This window comes from Struthio camelus, chromosome 18 (genome assembly GCF_040807025.1).
Source record: "Struthio camelus isolate bStrCam1 chromosome 18, bStrCam1.hap1, whole genome shotgun sequence".
NCBI classification, from domain to species: Eukaryota; Metazoa; Chordata; class Aves; order Struthioniformes; family Struthionidae; genus Struthio; species Struthio camelus.
In genome coordinates, this window is record NC_090959.1 from 13,659,152 (window position 1) to 13,677,212 (window position 18,061).

The 18,061-nt window shown below is 39.9% G+C and overlaps 1 protein-coding gene across 5 annotated transcripts; it reads left to right on the forward strand.

Moving 5' to 3' along the window:
• Positions 1-2,309: 2,309 nt before the first annotated feature.
• Positions 2,310-18,050, forward strand: STX16 (syntaxin 16). Of its 5 annotated transcripts, XR_011135282.1 has the most exons (11): positions 2,326-2,517; positions 5,270-5,281; positions 6,913-6,966; positions 8,639-8,746; positions 9,724-9,864; positions 10,421-10,583; positions 11,610-11,701; positions 12,931-13,074; positions 13,625-13,705; positions 15,239-15,437; positions 15,993-18,050. XR_011135282.1 is itself a non-coding variant. In XM_068912306.1 (10 exons), exons 1-10 carry the CDS (start codon positions 2,383-2,385, stop codon positions 16,095-16,097), a joined length of 1,035 nt encoding a protein of 344 aa, XP_068768407.1. In that variant the 5' UTR covers positions 2,329-2,382; the 3' UTR covers positions 16,098-18,050. The 5 variants fall into 5 exon arrangements, 4 of the variants coding, with proteins under 4 accessions (XP_068768410.1, XP_068768407.1, XP_068768408.1 ...); XM_068912306.1 differs by lacking the exon at positions 15,239-15,437 and having other exon boundaries at positions 2,329-2,517; XM_068912307.1 differs by lacking the exons at positions 6,913-6,966; positions 15,239-15,437 and having other exon boundaries at positions 2,331-2,517.
• Positions 18,051-18,061: the final 11 nt, after the last annotated feature.

Consider the following 18,061-nt stretch of genomic DNA (forward strand, 5'->3'; position numbering starts at 1 on the left):
TGCTATTTGCCAGCAGGTCTTGTGTTCTTCTTTCCTACTAATTTTATCCAAAATTCTTGTGCTGTAGGGGGATCAGTCTTACTTCAGTCACTTTTCCCCTTTTTAAATCTCAAAATAATTTTTCCTGTTCTGAAATTGTGCTGTGTTGTTCCTGCATTGATGCTGTTATTTCAATCTATACAGCCACATACATACTGCATAGGCCTGTCCCTTTTTATTTTTTTGTTTTGTTCCACTTGGATAAGACAATTCTACCTCCACGCATTTCATGTCCTCTATGTACATTTCCACTATATACCGTATTATCATTTATGTCCTGCCTCTCCCCCTCTCCTCACCCCTACTTCTTCTCTTCTCCATCTCCTGCCATGTGTGCCTGAAGAACATTTTGCTATTTTAGTTTCCTTTGCAAGGCCTAGCTCAGCTTTGCTTCTGGCAAATTTCCCTTTATGCCTACACTTCCTAACTTCTAAGATGTAGTTTTTCTTGATTAATCCTTTTTCTTCCATTCCTCCCAGTTCCTTTGCTTATTCCTAATATCCCCTTTGAAGTGGTTATTCACTGAGTTGGGTTTGGACCTCTTCCTTACAGAGTTTTATCCTCCGCATTCAAGTTCCAGACACTTTTTATACCCTTTGCTTAAATCCCAAGCCTGCCCAACATTCAAGCCCATGAAGCTGTCAAAGAGCAGGAAGGGTCAGACATAAGCTGCCCGTGCGTACCAACTTTGGGCACGCGAGGGAATAAGGCTTCTCACTGGGTTCATGTTTTCTCTGTGCACACGTCCAGAACCGAAAGAGCGCTCAGAGACTGCTGATCGCAAGAGAATTTCCACTCGACTTACAGCCGCATACGCCTTGCCAAGGGAAGGCTGGAAGATCATTAGCTACAACTGTTCTCATAGAATAAAAAATTGTTACAGTAGATTAAAAATTAGCATGAAGAAATGAAGTATATACATATATTTTTAAGGCCTCTGTAAGGCAGCCAAAACGAAAGCGGGCTTCACCAGACCACGAAAAATGAAGTGCGTGCGTTAGTCCTTGTAAGACTGGGGCTTATTTCCTTGTTAAATTCCAAGTTTCTAGTCTCTCCTGCTGAGGCAGAAGGGCTGTTCAAGAAAACTCCTACAGGGTCTTATGACAGCAAAGGAATACTTCTTTCTGTTTCTCACTGTGCACGTTTGCCCAAGTGGTCAGATAAAATGGAGTGACATATGTGGCTGCAATTACAACAACTGTTCCTACCATATGTGTAAACACTAATTTTTTGTTTTTGGAGAATCTAAATTAGTGATTCTCCGGATGACAAGGGTACAGCAGCTGCCCTGGTGCAGCGGTTGCTGCTATTTGCACAAAGGACATTTTGGACCCTTGGAGCGCCAGGCGCAAGGTGCAGACCGTGGTCCTGGGTAAGTGGGGGGCAGCAGCAGCCTCCGTCGCGCTCCCTATCGCATCAGCTTCCAGACGCTCCAGCGCAACAGCTTTAAACAACACAAAACCAGAAGATCATTTCAGCCAGCATTTCAGTTTTTATTGAAAAGCCTCTTGCAAACGGTCAACATTTGTCATTTGCAATGGCTGTTGTCAGGCAGCTTCAAGGTTTTTGAACGCTCAGAGTTGACAAAGGCCCTGCGCGAGTATTTTTGGAAAAACAGTAAATTCCTCGAAAGCAAAGCAACTTGGGTGGAAGACTGAGACGGGAAAACGAAGGGGAAGACAGAGGCAGTCAAACTAAAGCGGACATGCTGCAGCCCTCTGCTCGCAGGCAGCCCCGTGCCCTTCGAGGCGGCCTGAGGAGTTAAAATCACCGTGAAAGCGTTGTGGGCACGTTACGGCCTCTGGGCCTGGGGCCTTTTTTCCACGTTTCCCGCCGGGGCGACGCGGGGCCGCCGAGGGGGCCGCCCAGGCGGGGAGCCCCGCGGCCGCGGCCCACCCTGAGGGCAGGCAGCCATTTCCTGCAGGCCCAGGCTTGTTTTTCACCAAGGGCGCCCGCCCTCAGGCACTAAGGCCCCCGGCCAAGCCAGGAGAGGCAGGGAGCCGGGTGCGGGCGGCCCCGCGGAGACCTCGCCGCCGCGGGGCCGGCGTGCGGGCTGCCGCCGCCGCCGCCGCCTCTGCCGGGGCCGCCGAGGGAGGCGGAACGTCGGCGTCGCGGGCGGCGGGCCCGGGCGGCGCGGCGGAAGGCGCGGAGCGGTGCACGACGCGGAAGTGAGCCGCGCCGCCGCCAGATCCGGCGGGGCCATGGCTGGAGGCGGCGGCCGGCGGTGGCCGGCGCGGGGGGCCGCGGCCGGGGCGCCGTGAGCGGCCAGCGGGCGTCGCCGCCGCCCCTGCCCGGCGCGGGGGCCGGCGGCGGCGGCGGCAGCAGCAGCAGGAGCGGGAGGCCATGGCCACCCGGCGTCTAACGGACGCGTTCTTGTTGTTGCGGAACAACGCGGTGCAGAGCCGGCAGCTGCTGGCCGAGCAAGTGAGTAGTTACGGCTCCTCCAGCCCTCTGGGTTCACGTAGCATGGCTGCTGCGGTGAGTCTCCTCCCTTCGTCCTACCGTAGCTCCGCTCGGGGCCGCCGGCCCCCTCTGCCCCGCTCCCCCTCCCCCGGCTCCCGCCAGCCCCCCTCTGCTCCCGCCCTCTCCCCCCCTTCTCCCCCCCGCCCCCTGCCCCCCTTCTCCCCTACCCCCCTTCTCCCCCCCACCCTAACGATTCCTTCCCCCCCACACACTACTTCCCATAAAACGAATAGAAGAGATCTGCCTCCACGCTCGTCTCCGTTCCCCTCATAAATAACACAGTTATTAAGGCTGTAACTTCTTCCTAGCGCTGGACGTTAGGCTGTTTTCTGTTGCTGTTCTATCTCTCTCCTAAACGAAGGAGAGAGGGGAAAAAAAGAAAATTAAGTTATTTTGTAGAGCAGAACTCTTCTATTCACTGTGGTGTGGGTACTGTTAAAGGCAGTAGAGTGGATTATTCCTGGTGCTTGAAGTTTTCCTTAGTTTGTTCTGATTCCCATCTTCCTATCCTCCCCCCTCCAAATACAAGTAATGTTGGCAGTCAGCTGTGAGAGGGGGAACTCAGTAGATTCCAGTATGACTCCTCATTACAGAGACTTCAAAAAGCTGTTTGTTCGGTGGCAGATGATGTTCGTATGGCTTCTTCTAAATTTTGAGCAGGTCAGACTGTGATGGAAAACTTGAGAATTGAAGGTGGCTTTGAAACAGTTTTCAGAATAATTCTTCCGAAAATACGCGCAAGGAGGCTTTTATAAAAGTAGATTCACGTGGGGCGATTTGAAGGGTGTTAATGGTTTGATTTTGATCATGAAGCATCATTCCCCTTGGCAGCCAAACTCAGCTGATATTTCTGGCTTGTAATTGTAACAAAACACATCAGTACAGCGCTACCAGTGCGTCTCTGCTTTCTGTTCAGACTTTTCATTTATTTGCAACAACCTCCAGTTAATGTCTGCTGGCCCACTCATCTTTCTCAGCGGCTTTGCATTAACCCTTTTTTTTTTTTTTTTTTTTTTTTTTAGTTAGGAAGAGCAGTGTTTCATGCTGCAAGTTCTATTTCAACTGATGAGTTGCTATGGAACAATCTTTGTTAATTGTTAACTTTATTAAACCTGCCCTTATACAAGCTATGCATTAAATCCCATTTGCAGAATGGGAAAAGTCACAGCTAGAAATGTGTATTATATACCTCTTATTGTAGCATTTTCTTCTTAATGTGTTTTTTGCCAAGAACAGTGTTATTTTTCTTAGATCCTTGGAATTGATAACTCTTTTAATATCACTTGGAAAGTTAGTAGTAGCTAAAACACATTCAGATTACTGACCAATGAAACTACACTTCTGTTCGATAAAGAGTGCAGTAACACTTAGCACTTGAATAAAAAGTTTGTTTACAGTATTTATCAACAGTAATTGAAGCTATTTTCTTGCATGCTGGTTCAAATGCAGCCAAAGTTGACAGAGGCTGGAAATTGTTACCCTCTTGTGCAGTGTATGAAGTTAGTTAATGGCTGAATTTTGCTCCTGGAGGACAGTTTTCAGTTCCATAGTTGCTGTTTACTGCAAACATACTGTTTTAGCGATAAGTGTAAAGATGGCCTAGTGGGAGCTGTTCACCTCTCGTGTTTCTAAGGTGCCTATTACTGTAACGGTTGCAGCTAATTTCTTTTCTTTGGGGTAGTATCCCCAGAGTGAGGCTGCAGCATACTAGCAGGCCTGTATTGCAAATCCTAGTCCTTAGTACTTTGGCTTGCCTTAGTTCGCTCTCTAGGCTTCTGCTGGAGAATTCCCTTATTATGAGAGTTCTGTGTCAAAAATTGCATTCTGCCCTGGAATATGCATTCTCATGCTGATCGTTAACCACTCCTTAATCTTGGGTAATTGAAGTAGCATTCTTAACAGTAGAGTTTTATTTCAAAGCCTTGGTATAGGATAAAAAAGATCATTAAATGAAGCCTGCTGCTTTGTTAAACCTCAAGTATTTTGTCCTCATTTTAGATCTAACATGTTAGCTTCACTAACTTTTCGGCAAAACTTCCTATTCCCTACATAAACCCTCTACAGTACAAAGAGGGATGAATAGTGAAGTTGCAGATACACTGGGGATGCTAGCCTTTTGTGGTTCTGAGATGCATGTACAGTTAGTGTTACCTGCAACTGGAACATATTTGAAGTTTATCCATAACTGAGCATATAGTATGTTTGCTTTTATTTTTTGTCTTTTACTGTCTCTGTTTTATCCTGTGATAACTGCGGTGCTTACCAAAAATGCTTTATCCAAGTTTGTATACAGATCCTCCAATCGTAATCAAAAGCTTCTAACTCTGCATTTGATGTTGAATAATGCAATCAAATTACTCTTGCTGTTACACTTCAATATATTCTAATACTACACTGCACTGTTTCACCTGAAATTTTAGTAACTAGAAACTTTATTGTGCAGTTACTTTAAAAAAAAAAAAAACCTCTTAACTTGATCTCTTACATTTTTTCTGTTTACCAAGCAACAGAAATATTTAAAAAAAAAAAGGTTGTGCATCAAGCAAAATGCTGTCTTAAATACATCATGATATTGTACTTTTTATTGGCTAGTCTTGTTTTAAAAGCCGGATTGTTTTGTTCTTGGTAAACTGTCGTGTTTAAAAACAACATTCTAGTATTTTCTCAACTGACCATACCCTGTATCTGTCCTATGTCTCTCTTTTTCCCTTTTATCTTTTGCTGTCTCTAACTGGATGGGATTGATGGGATCCACAAATCACCTCAGGAGCTGGATGAGGTATTGTTTTTTTCACATTTTATTGTGTCATGGTGCATCAAACATACATCACTGAGTTAAAATCTTCCTTTTTTATTCTGCTAGTTTATGAGATTTCATTATGTAAGATGAGGTGTCTCCTTTTACAGTTAAAGGCCAAGGCTGCATAGAGAAGACAAGCATTTTGTGAAATAATGTTACAGTGTTACCATATATATATATATATATATATATATATATATATAAAACTAGCTTGATTTATTGTACACACATGGGATATAGTAATTTTGAACAAAGAACAATGAAGCTCTTAACTATTTTTTGTGCTATGCCGCATCTGACTCTACGAACTTTACTGATCAGGAAATACAAAGGTCCGAGGGAAAACAGGCTTTCAGGAAAGAATTGCCAAGGGAGGAAGAGGGATTGGTTTTGGAAAGGTGTGGGGGAGGGAACCACAAAGATTTCCAGACCTGACATGGGAAAACTTTAAAATCCCTGAGGAAAATAGGAAGTGAGTTTTGGGGGGTTGTTTGTTTGTTTTATGAAGCGTTTTCCCTGAGAATGAACAGTGAAATAACTAGGTATCTTTAAAATGGTATCACTGATGATACCACTGCTTTCTGTCCATAGTAAATATTTTAAATGAAGGTATTTTATCTCTGAAGTTGCACAGCCCGGTTCAACTGTCTCCTGGTTCCATCCATTCCCCCCTGCCTTCCCTTCGGAGGAGAAAGGTGACTGGGAAGCGTACCTAGCCCAGTGCTAAATGTTGCTTCCTGGCCCTGCACGTGGCCAGTTATATGTGTGTCATACTCAGTTTTAGGTCAAAGAATCATAGACATGCTGGTTGGAAGGGACCTCTGAGATCTAGTCCAGCCTCCTGCTCTGAACAGGACTGTCACCAGCCTATATCACGTCATCCATGACTTTGTCTTGCCAAGTTCTGAAAACGTCCAAGAGTGGAGATACTGCATCTTCTCTGGACAACCTTGCCCTATACTGCACCACTTTAGAAATGGGTTTCTTTGTACCTGCTCTATAGCACTGCCTCTATATGTGTTTCTAAACCCTACAGAGAAAAATCTTTTGATCTCTTTAGAGATCTGTAATATCAAAGCTGTCCCTAATGAAACGATTCTCATTGAGGGTGAGCAGCACGTTTTACCAGTAATGATATCAAAGCAGATAGGTGAATCTGTACCAGCATATCCAAAGTCAAACCAAGGCTTTTAGTCTCTGCCAAACCAGTCAAAAAAAGCATTATGTTCATTTTCCTTCTTATTTGTCATATGTAAGCTTTCATATCTTGAAGTGAAGTTATTCAACCTGCACCCAAAAGTATGATTAGAAAAATAAGATTCTGACACATTTATGGCAAGCATTTTGTTACTTTGTAAAAAGTACCTATAATGAGTTACATGTTTTTCTCAAAGCCTTTTAATTTTTAGACTCTGCATATCAGGTTTCTATTTCCAAAAATACAGTCTCCAAAAACCGTGTCATACCCTTCAGCAACTGCTACAGTGCTGCTGTAGATCGGTGTGCCTAAGTCTTCAATAGTATAAAACCCTGATTTGTCACACTTCAGTTATTCAAATTATGTGACTACTATTAATTGTGATAAAGGGTTTCTTTCTGTATTATTACAGGTCTGCAAAGCGAGATGCAATAATGTGTCATCTCCTCTAAGGAGGACTAATGCAGTATGCTATTTCTGAAATGATTTGTGTATTAAGTGCCTATAAATCCATGTCGGGTGCATTGCTGCTAAGAATGCATGCCTTTTTATTTTCTTTCTAGGTTGCTGATGTTCTCTACTTGTGTTATCACTGTTCCCAGAGGCCTTACTTAGGATCAGGGCCTTGTATTATGCATTGCACAGAGATGTGTGTAGAATTCCAGTCACTGATACATCAGTGAACTCCATTCTGGTGCATTATTCCTGAAGTTGATGGGGCTTTGCTTAAGTGCAGGAGCCTGATGCTGCAGAGCTCCCTACAATTTGAGCAGAGAAAAGTAATATTTCCTAAAGCAAAAAAGGCTACTGGGGAGGAGAAGAGATGAAGATAATACGCACTTTCGTAAGCTGTTAGTTGCATAGAGAAAATCACATTTGGTAGTTTTGATAATAATTTAAATACGCTCATAAAGTGTAATCATCCAGAATGCATAAAATACTTCTCGGTCCTCAGTTAAGTGCCTCAGCTTACTTGTATATCATTTTGATCTTTCCATTTTAGCCCCTTTCTATTCTTGGATGTTTTCTTTGATTTTGTTATTAAACTAGAAGTGATTCCCCAGTGGGCACCAGTGTTGAGGTTCCCTACAAAATAGGGCTTTTTCTGCTCAGAGTATCTGTTCAGAGACAAACAAATGCTCTAATGTCAGGGACTTCGGAGGCCCAGAAGGTGTTAATTAGGAGTCTTTCAGAACTTCTGCAGTGGCAGTGTCTAATGCTTGAAGCTGTTTTTCCACTTGGAAAATATATAATGCCCAAGTGGGGAGGGTAAGGGACCTACTGCAGTTCTGCAGGTCAGACTACTGCCCCACATTTCCTCCCCCCCCTCAACTCCAGCCCTGCTCTGGATCTGGAGAAAGCTGTGTGTAAGCCTGGCTGGCACATTGTCTTGTTTTACTTCCTCTGACAATGTGCGGAAGTTTCTGGAGAATTATTCCACCTATTTTCCTGCAAGAGTTTATTTGCTTCAGACCGTAAAGCTGAAGCAGCAAGTTCATATCATTGTGACAGAAAAATGTGAATCATTCATTGACTCAGTAATTTTTTGTTTAGCACTTTCTTATTTCCACGAAATAAATAATATATCAATTTTAGTTGCCTGTCATTTTGAAAGAATGCCAGCCCTGCAGCCTATAGGTGAGCATCTGACACAGTCTCATCTTGATGAGAATATATCATTTTCATTTCATGAGGAAATAGTAAACATCTTGGTTTATTTGGAGTTTTCCCCAAATCAGCCTGGCCTAATATTAGCCATGTTATACGATAGATTAAGGATCCACTGGCCGTGGGTCGTTGCCTAAAATGAAATGCACCTCTTACTCCAGTGTAAGAATTACTTGAATTCTTACTGCAACGCCACACTTGCCCCTTGAAAATCTTTTAAGAATCTACTTCAAGAGTAGGTTTCACCTTTCAGATCCTCTAGGAAGGGGGAGAACATAGATAATTAGTATATGGGGGACTAACCAGAAAATGTGGAGCATGGTTACAACTGCTTCATGTGCAAACGCATTTTTGAGGTTATTTTTACGGAAAGAGAGAGTACACCTGCACTGTTTCCTAATGCTTAAGGATATCTACTTTGAATGAAGTTAATTTTCTGGTTTTAAGGATATTTCTGTTATCTTCTGCAGCTTGCTGATGACCGTATGGCACTGGTGTCGGGAATAAGTTTAGATCCAGAAGCAGCAATTGGTGTAACAAAACGCTTACCTCCCAAATGGGTTGATGGAGCAGATGAAGTAAGTTGTGTGTTAAATCCAACACTGAGTGTGATTTCATAAAGGAATTTATTGGGAATGTAACTGTGACAACACTGATGCTTCTGAAAGTTTATTATAAAAGTAGTCTTAGAGAAAATACTAAAGCAAGCTTTCTTCTGCATTCTGGTAGTGCTGGATCACCTGCCACCCCTGTTAAGGGAAGATTTCGGGCAGGCTGTATTTTATTATTTTGAAGGCTATATCACAAGTGAAATAAAGGGAAATTATCTAGGGCCAGAAATTCCAGAAGGCTGGATTTCCGTGATCAGGGGGAGTCCAGAATTAACACTTCATTTGGACTGTTACAATAGGACTGAAACACTTGAGACTGCAGGAAGGTCCTAAAGCTCTCAGCAAAGCAAAGTCTTTAGCTTAGAAGGCAAGCTATAAAGTCCAAAAGTCCAAAGCTTAGAAGAGAGGGTATAAAAAATTTAGTACTTCCACTTAGCTGTTTGTTTGAGCTTTTTGAGGGATTCAATTCAATAGATCCCTAATGCTTACAGTGACCAATTTCTAGTGACCACTTTGAAAGCATGGCCTTTACCTTAGTCTGTAGCGTGTTTGACAGAGATGAAGGTGATGAGATGACCTAAATTTTCACTTACATTTTTGGAAGTTGGCTAAATCTTTCTTGCTATGACATAAATTATATAATAATATAACAAAACTATTATTCCAGCTTAATACTGTATATTTGAAAAGAGCACAGTCTTCCCTGAGATCAGCTGGAGGAGAGTTTATACCAGGTGTAAAAAGTAGCAAACTCACAAAGCCTATGGAAGTTTTCAGTGACTGAGAGGTCGGCTTTTTGTGTTTTTTAATGAACTTGAGCCTGCTTTTTTATCTTGCAGAGATTTCTTTTAATGTTTTGCGTTATTTGTCTACCACTTGTCAGAACCTTTTCCTCTGAAACGTTAGTCACTTCCCTTTCTCCATTGTTGGGTTTTGTGTTTTAGATTCAGTATGATATCGCCAGGGTTAAACAGAAGATGAAAGAATTGGCTAGTCTTCATGATAAACATCTAAACAGACCAACGCTGGATGACAGCAGTGAAGAAGAACATGCAATAGAAATAACCACCCAAGAGATCACACAGGTGCAGATTGCTTTCTCTACAGTATGACGTATCTAGAATGAGTATCCTGATGTGAGGCAGTGGTTTCCTTGGAATAAAGTCTATCTTCTATAATTAGTATTTACAGTGAGCCAGACTCCTGGGTTCTGTGCTTGGTACTGCTACTGTCTCAGTGCACTTCTCAACAAGTCACTTAACCTCCCTCTTCCTTTATTTACCTGCTTGCTTTCCTGTCTTGAAATAGGATTAGGATGTTTAATTAAATCACATTAACAGATATCTGAGAAAAATACAAAAATGTATTCTGTGACTTCCAATTGGAATGCTTATAGTGAAACAAATGTCTTTGGTCAAAACTAGTTGTGTTACCCTGTTAGCTTTAATTTGTTTGTTTATTATATTCTGTGTCTTCATTCTGTGCGCATTCTGTGTAATCTTCTAAACATAGAACTGTGCAACAAGGATTTTGTTCTAAAAATCTGTAAGTCAAAATCTTAGTCTTCCATTTGGAACTTTAGCCATGTCATATTTAAAACGTGTGTTGCTGTACTTCTTACTAATGGAATTGTTTTCTCAGTTATTTCACAGGTGTCAGAGAGCAGTCCAGGTCTTGCAGAGCAGGTCACGCAATTGTACAGAACAAGAAGAACGTGTTCTCAGGAACGTAGTATCTTCCTTAGCACAGTCCCTTCAGGACCTATCCACCAACTTTAGGCATGCACAGTCTGACTATCTCAAACGTAAGCATAAGAGATACAGTAATGCATGGGCACTTCCTGTGGAAAACAGTAACTAAGGGGTGCCTATTTTCTTGGTTGAGAAAACTGGAGCACAGAAAGGATAAGTGATACTCATAAGACCACCAAGAACGGATATGAGAATTTTGGAGTTTCTGGTTCACAACCCATGCTTAGCCTGCTTGACTGTGCCTTTCTATTTCATATTTAGGGCAGAAATTTCGTGGTTAAATATATCAGTGAAATCGGACATGTATTTCTTCTATACAAATTCTTAATGTCTCACTCCTCCTCAAATGGTTGTCTGCAAAGCAGTTGCTTCTGTTACACGGGTGAAACAGACATGTTTCAGACATGATACCTGCTGATGATTGGTAGTCTGTGGTAGATTAAACTTTAAAAGGTAGTTTGTGTTAATTGAAATTCTGTATCCATAAACAGATTGAAAATGGAATATTCTCTATTTAAAATCCAAAATTGCATGCAACTCTATTTTTAGCATAGTAAAGCAAGCTTATTTTAATCTTGTGAAAAGTTTGATTGTTAAACTTAATGCTCGTCTAACATTTCTTCCTCGCATGCTGTAAACTTAGAACTTAGGATCACAATTCAGAAGAAGGATGTTTCTGAGAGTATTTGTTAGAAAATAGCCGAGCGTCATTATATATTAAGGCTCTTATTAACCTAGGGATCTAACTTTTTAACTGCGTGGAACGTGATGACTTAAAATCTTTGGTTTAATCAGGGTAAGTCTGTAAGTCTGGTGGAATTCATTATGCTTTTGTTAAAAAGCAAACCTATATGGCAGTTAAAAATCAGAGCCTGCTGGTTATGTCGCTTATTAGCCAGATTTCCTATCTTGTGCTTCAGATCTTGCTCTTACTCCCCAATGTATATCTTGTTCCTCCAAAAGCTATTGGAAAATATTCTTCTACCTACACACACTTTTGAAAAGTCGATAGGAAATCTGAGTGAGTTTTTATTTAGTGTGCCTAAACATTATGCTGAAATGCAGTTTGTTTTTTACAGGCATGAAGAACAGAGAAGAAAGATCCAAGCACTTCTTTGACACCTCAGTCCCGCTTATGGATGATGGGGAGGACAATACACTTTACGACAGGGTAAGTAAAGATATTATTACCTGAATTCAATGCAGAGAATTTTTTTAGCATACCTTTAATATTAATATGAAAATATCAAAAAGGATGAAAACCTGATGTGCACTAAGCACCAAACTACATGGAAACATTTTTGCAGCTTTGAGCGATCCATTTGCCAGATTAGTATTGTATTGCTGTTGAGATGTTAAGAGGACTGTGCCGTCAGCTTCAGTGTTGCAGTGTGAGGGAACTCAGTTTGACTACTGAGTTTGTCTTACATAACTGAAAGGGATTAGGAGGTCTGAAAAAACAGTGTTATCCTGGGTCCCGCCACCTCCCTGGGCATATGCAGGAGTCATTATTAGAAAGCTGTGCGTGCATGATGCTGAGCTTGGGTGAAAGATGTCCCTTTTTCAAGCGAAGGAAACCATAACTCAAGATTTTCAAGATGAAAAATTGATATAAATAGCAATGTAATGATTTGCTTCTGGGCAGTTAAGTTGGCATTGTTGTATCACAATACCAGACGTATGTCTTTGTTTTACTTTTTTGGCAGAGTTACTTGGAGTACTTGCAGTTTGGGGATACTGTATATCTAAGCAATATTGGAATTTGTTTGAGCGTGTCCCATGTAATAGCGCAGCAGAGCATTCTTAGGTATAATGCTTGACGCTTAATTGAAAACTTAGGTAACAAGCAGTCTTTGCTTTTTCCATAACTAGTATGTAAGAGGTGTTTTGTTTGAATGCTGGAAAAAAAGGATGGTATTCGTTGTAAATGGCCTTGAGAGAGAAAATAGTAAAATCTCTATGGTTTAAAAAAAAAAAATCAGAATTGCTGTTTTGTCTTTACCCATTTTAATGACCATTGACATTATGACACTGTCTGTAATGCTGATCAATCTGTAGACGTTCCATAACTACAAGCCCCTTACATGTATTGGTTTTGTACATCAATAAAAACATTATTTTAGGACAGATCGTATTTTAAAAGTTCTTTGTGTGTTTAAGTGGGATGTAAGATTTAAATTTACTCTACTAAAACTATAAATAGCTATCCAAATCATCTTATCATCTTAGCAACCCTGAAACTCTGTTTTTAAAAAATGGTAAGATTTTTATTAGATGATCGTCTACTATGGAAGTTCCAAAACCACTGTTGTGTTATGAAGTCTTACAATTACTATAATTATTTATAACGTTAACATGGTGTTAATGTTATTTCAACATTTAAATCTTTTATTTCAACAGGGTTTTACAGACGACCAGCTAGCATTGGTGGAGCAAAATGCATTAATGGTGGAAGAGCGGGAGCGAGAAATCCGTCAAATTGTACAGTCAATCTCTGATCTGAATGAAATATTTAGGGACCTGGGAGCAATGATAGTAGAGCAGGTATATTGACATCACAGTTTTAGTAAGAAATAGGAGATTTTATGTAGCATCAAGGCTTCCAGACGCTTCTTGTTTTAATGTCCTGTTTTCGTGTATTTATCAGTTTTCCAAACTTCATTTGCTCATTCTAAGGTTTCTTATGTTCAATATCTGTCAAAAGATAAATTAACCAAAAAAAAAAAAAAACCAGGAAGAATAATTAGTTGTTCATGAGGATTAGACTAGCAAAACATAGAATGCTAAAACTTGGTTGGTTATTTCTCCCAAAGAGTCTGTTTGGGTTGAACATGTCAGCCAAGAACCCCTGATTTCAGAGTAAGAGGTTATTGAAGGATGTGATATGAGATGATGACAGGGCCACCAGTTAGGCACTGAACAAGGATGTCTCAAAGAAAAGTCCTAACCAGTTCTTCTGTAAAAGTTCACAGCTTACACAGTTCATTAGCTGTTTGCTGTAAACCTTGATTATTACCCTGCTGATTCTAGTGATAACTGCTTGATGGAGTGTATTTGGGTTCAAGCTGGTGTTCATTCTCCCTGTTTTGTTTAGGGAACAGTTCTAGATAGAATTGACTACAATGTTGAACAGTCATGTATCAAAACTGAAGAGGGCCTAAAACAGTTACATAAGGTAAGCTGACAGTGTACTTCAGATGCCTTGCATACCTAATAATCTTTTATAATGTAATAGCTGTTAAGTTCTTACCAGCCATTTTTCATTTGAACATCTTCCTTGTTGGATATCATTGTTGTACAGTAGAAAATGTCCAACTGTACTAGAGTAGAATCTTTCCAGGTAATTTGTGGTAACAACATGCTTGATGCCTAGTGTTAAGTTCCTGAATCATTTTTTGGGCATCCAGGCAGTGTGCTCTGGTCCTTATGTTGCAGACCTGTTGGGACCTATCTGCACTTCTTTCGGTCTTCACTGTTTGGTTTGAGGGCTGAGCACTCCTGAAATAGGACTGGTTATTGGATACCTCACTACAGATTTCAGTCAGTCAGTTAATATAGCCTAGTTTGCAAATGTTATCTCAGTGAGTAGAAAGGATAACTTTAAATGCTCGCTCTTACAGTATGACATTTGTTAGAAGTTAGATCAAACCTTATGCGTTTAATGTGAAGCTTTTACTGTGAACATCTGACAGCTTTAAATTGGCAGCAGAACACAGATTTTGCAGATGTTTTGTTTTCTTGGCCTTGTTTTGATTTAAGAAAAGTTCTGACTTGTCAGCTCAGTTCAGTCCTTTCATTACTGGAAATAAAATAGAATGAGAGATTTATGCAGAAACCTCTATAGGAGTAGAACATTTTTAGTTTTCGGAATGTGGACGTCTTATTAATGCTCACTCAGCTTCCTCGTGTTATGGCAGACTTCTAATATGTTGTCAGCAAAAAAGTGCCATTTGAGAAGAGCAAAATAAATTTCCTTACAGGTTTATTTTTGTTGTGCATAGAGGTAAATTGGGTTTGTTAAAATAAGGCATTAGCCACTGGGAAGCAAGTCTTAAAGTAATTGCAAGCAATTTGCACAAACTGAACTGCAAATAAATGAATCAATTGTAATGAAGACTACTTCTAGTCTAGTTAATGAATTGTCAGCAAACCACTTCTCTGCTTGATGATAAGAGCATGGATTTTTGATGCAATATGCAGTTTAGATCGGATGTTTGCAGTACAGCATAGAAAGTTTCTCATCTATCATATAAGATGTACACACACCTCTGAATGGTAATGTAAAACCCAGATACCCTGCTGTTTTTAAAAGTGCTGGTAACTTTATTCTAATTTAATGTGTGTAATGTCAATTTCTTTTCTGTTTTAATTGACATAATTGTCACAAACTACCTAGAAGGCACTTTCACAGAAATTGCATTCGTTCACTCCAGAAATCTTGTGATACGAATGACTAGTTACCAGTTCATCCTTCACATGAAAATTGGAATCAAAGTTACTGCTTTGTGATACTTTAAGCCTGATTAACTAAATAGTCACAGTGGTTGCGCATGAGATAGTTGCAGGTCAAAACTCCTCTTTAGTAGATCTGATAACAAATAATTATTTTCCAGGGACTATAAAGGAGCAGAATTAATTTCTTTTTCCCTTTAAATTTTCAAGGTTTATTAATTTAAAACGAATTAAATGCAAGTTTTGTTTTGTTTAGCTTCTATTAGCAGACTTTCATTTGGCTTTTGGAGAGTTTTCTCCACGTTGCCTCCTTTTAATTCCCCTGGGAAAAAGAGGAAAGGGATGAGAAAATGTGGTTAGAAGAAAGAAGGAATGAAGCAGAAAACTGAGAACCAAATCAAAATGAAAACTTTCAGTTCTAATTGAATTTAAATGAAAATGCACAGCTGAATCAGGTACAACAAAAATCCCTATTAAAACAATGAAGTTTTGTTGTGAATTTTAATGTCCTTTGAATATAATACAGGAATCTTATACCAGCAAAACGAGTTAAAGCGTTTCACCAGCTCTTACTGTTCAGACTTTCACATACCCAGCTGTCTGATTTTTGTTTCCACAGTCTTCATATCTAAGTATTCTTACAAATGAAGCATCACCTCTGTATAACTAATATTATGTGCAGTGTCTTATGGGGGCATAGGGCCTTCTCAAGGACTGCTGAAAAGAAGTCACAGCAAGGTTGCTTAACAAACATGAGGTGCATTCGTCTGTGAAGAGCCTCTCCTATTTAATATGGATAAATGTGACTTCAGTGTACGCTTAACTTCACTGAAGTCGGTAGTGAGACTGGAGTTATTTTGTGGGAGTTGCTTGCAATATACATTGTATGAAATGTCAAGTTACCAAAGAAAAATACTAAAATACAAGTACTTGATTATACTAAGCAAGAATCCATGCTTCAGAGTTTTGCAGAAATCTAAGTGTTAATTGTCTCTTTTCTGTTTCTATAGGCAGAGCAATATCAAAAGAAGAATCGGAAGATGCTTGTTATTTTAATTTTGTTTGTTGTAGTAATTGTTCTTATTGTTGTTCTCATTGGCGTAAAGTCACACTAGGTTTCAATTAATTTTCTTAATTTTTGGAGTTTGTGAACGTTTTTCCCAATGTGAACGGATGGACCTGCACTCCAGAAAGCCGCCTTTGAATGTATAAACCCTTGTGGTACAAAGTCTGTGCAATGTTTCAGAAGAATTCTTCCAAGTACAAATTTGGTCATCTGCGAGGTGTTTGTAAAGATTATGTGGAAAATGTCAGGAAATTCGATGATGCTCTGAAACAAATAATCTGCCTCTTTATCCAGAGGTATTTGGAAACACAGTACATTTAAAAAAAAAAAAAAAGTTTGAGTACAGTAAGTAGTGTGTTACTGCAAACAAAAATGTTTTCTGTCTTATGTCACAGTTGTTATGGGCTTCAAATTTAAACCATGTCACTGAGTCATGGGGCTCAATAACAAAAACAGATCTAGATGTAAGATGCGTTAAAAGAGGCACAAAAATGTTTGACTTCATTTCCTTTCCTCCAGACTCAACACCCCCCTGCCCCCCGCAAAGAACTGGATAGTTCTGCTGAAAAGGAAAGCTTTTAACAATCAGAACCTAATCCAACCCTGTGATCTTACTTTAGTTATTGCACCATTGCTAAGAATCAGAGTAGTACTTAACCTTGTAAATAACAAGATTTAATCACTGACATAATTTAACACATTTAGTTAATTAAAAAATGTTCTAAGCTTAAGTAATCATGGGAATGTTTTTCCTCTTCAGAAAGATCGCATATAGGTTTGCATAAACAGGTTCTTTTATATAGTTTAAAGTGCAGCCATTACATTGAAACAGAGATGAAATTAAAGCCAAAAAATACAGAGATTGGCCTTTTGGCCTTCTACATCATCTGGCCTGCTATAGTGGATCTGGGATACTTCATTCTGTTGTTGCTGCATAAGATGTTTATTTTACAGAACATCTGTCCATACATGTTGGTAAATTATTCTATGAAAATGTGACTTCCCTACAGTATGTATTGCATCCGTTCTCCCTGATAGAAGATTATTTTCTCAAATGCCTACCTGGAAGAGGACATGTTAACGGTTGTCTTCTCACCATGACAGATGTCATGCAACAGACAAGTATTAGGCCTTTAGTGCAGAATTTTTGTTTTTTCTATTTTTCTACTATTTTTTGCAGCTGAAAATTTTGCTGTGGGCCATGAAAGAAAATAGGGAAACATTTTAGTAATAGATTATTCATGATTTAATTCAGGCCTGAAGTGATGTGCAATTTTTAGAGGCCTTGCCTTAATATTTTTAATATGGCTTTTCTTTGTGGATTATTTTTGCTTTAGGGACTGTAACTTTTCTCCTTTTCTGACTGATACAGTGCTCCCCATAAACTTGCAGAGATGATCTGCTCAAGGCCCCTGAAGTACAATTTCATAATATTAATTATTCTAATGTTGCATGTGGGAAACAGGAGTCCTTTAATGTTGCATATGGGAAACAGGAGTCCTCTACCTGCCCTGAGCTTGTGTCTTTACTGTGTATGGACTAAGGAGGACCTAAGATATGGGTCTAAGCTTAGTGCAGGAACAGGCCTGATGAACAAGACTACAGAGATATGAAAGCCTTGGCTTTCTGTGTGGCTTATTGAGAAAAGCTTTGTACCGCTCTTGTTACCTCTGGACAAAGGGGGTTTGAAACTGCCCGTTCAAACCCTTGACAGAATTCACAGGGGAAATTGGTAAAAAGAAAGAATGATACTTTTAGTTGGGTGTGCAGCTCCCCTGTTTTGGTATAGATCTCCTCAGTGATCGTGAGTAAAACTACTGTCTCCCTAGTGTGCTGTCCACATCATTTGGTGTGAAGCAGCATATTGCTATAATTTAATATAGTGTGTTTGCAACTTTCTCTCTAACATGAGATTGTGTTATTTATTTCTGTCTTGACTGGTGCTTTTGACATTTTATCATGCCTAATGAATTCAAAGAAGTAATAAAACACTTCCAACCTAGTTGGTCAATC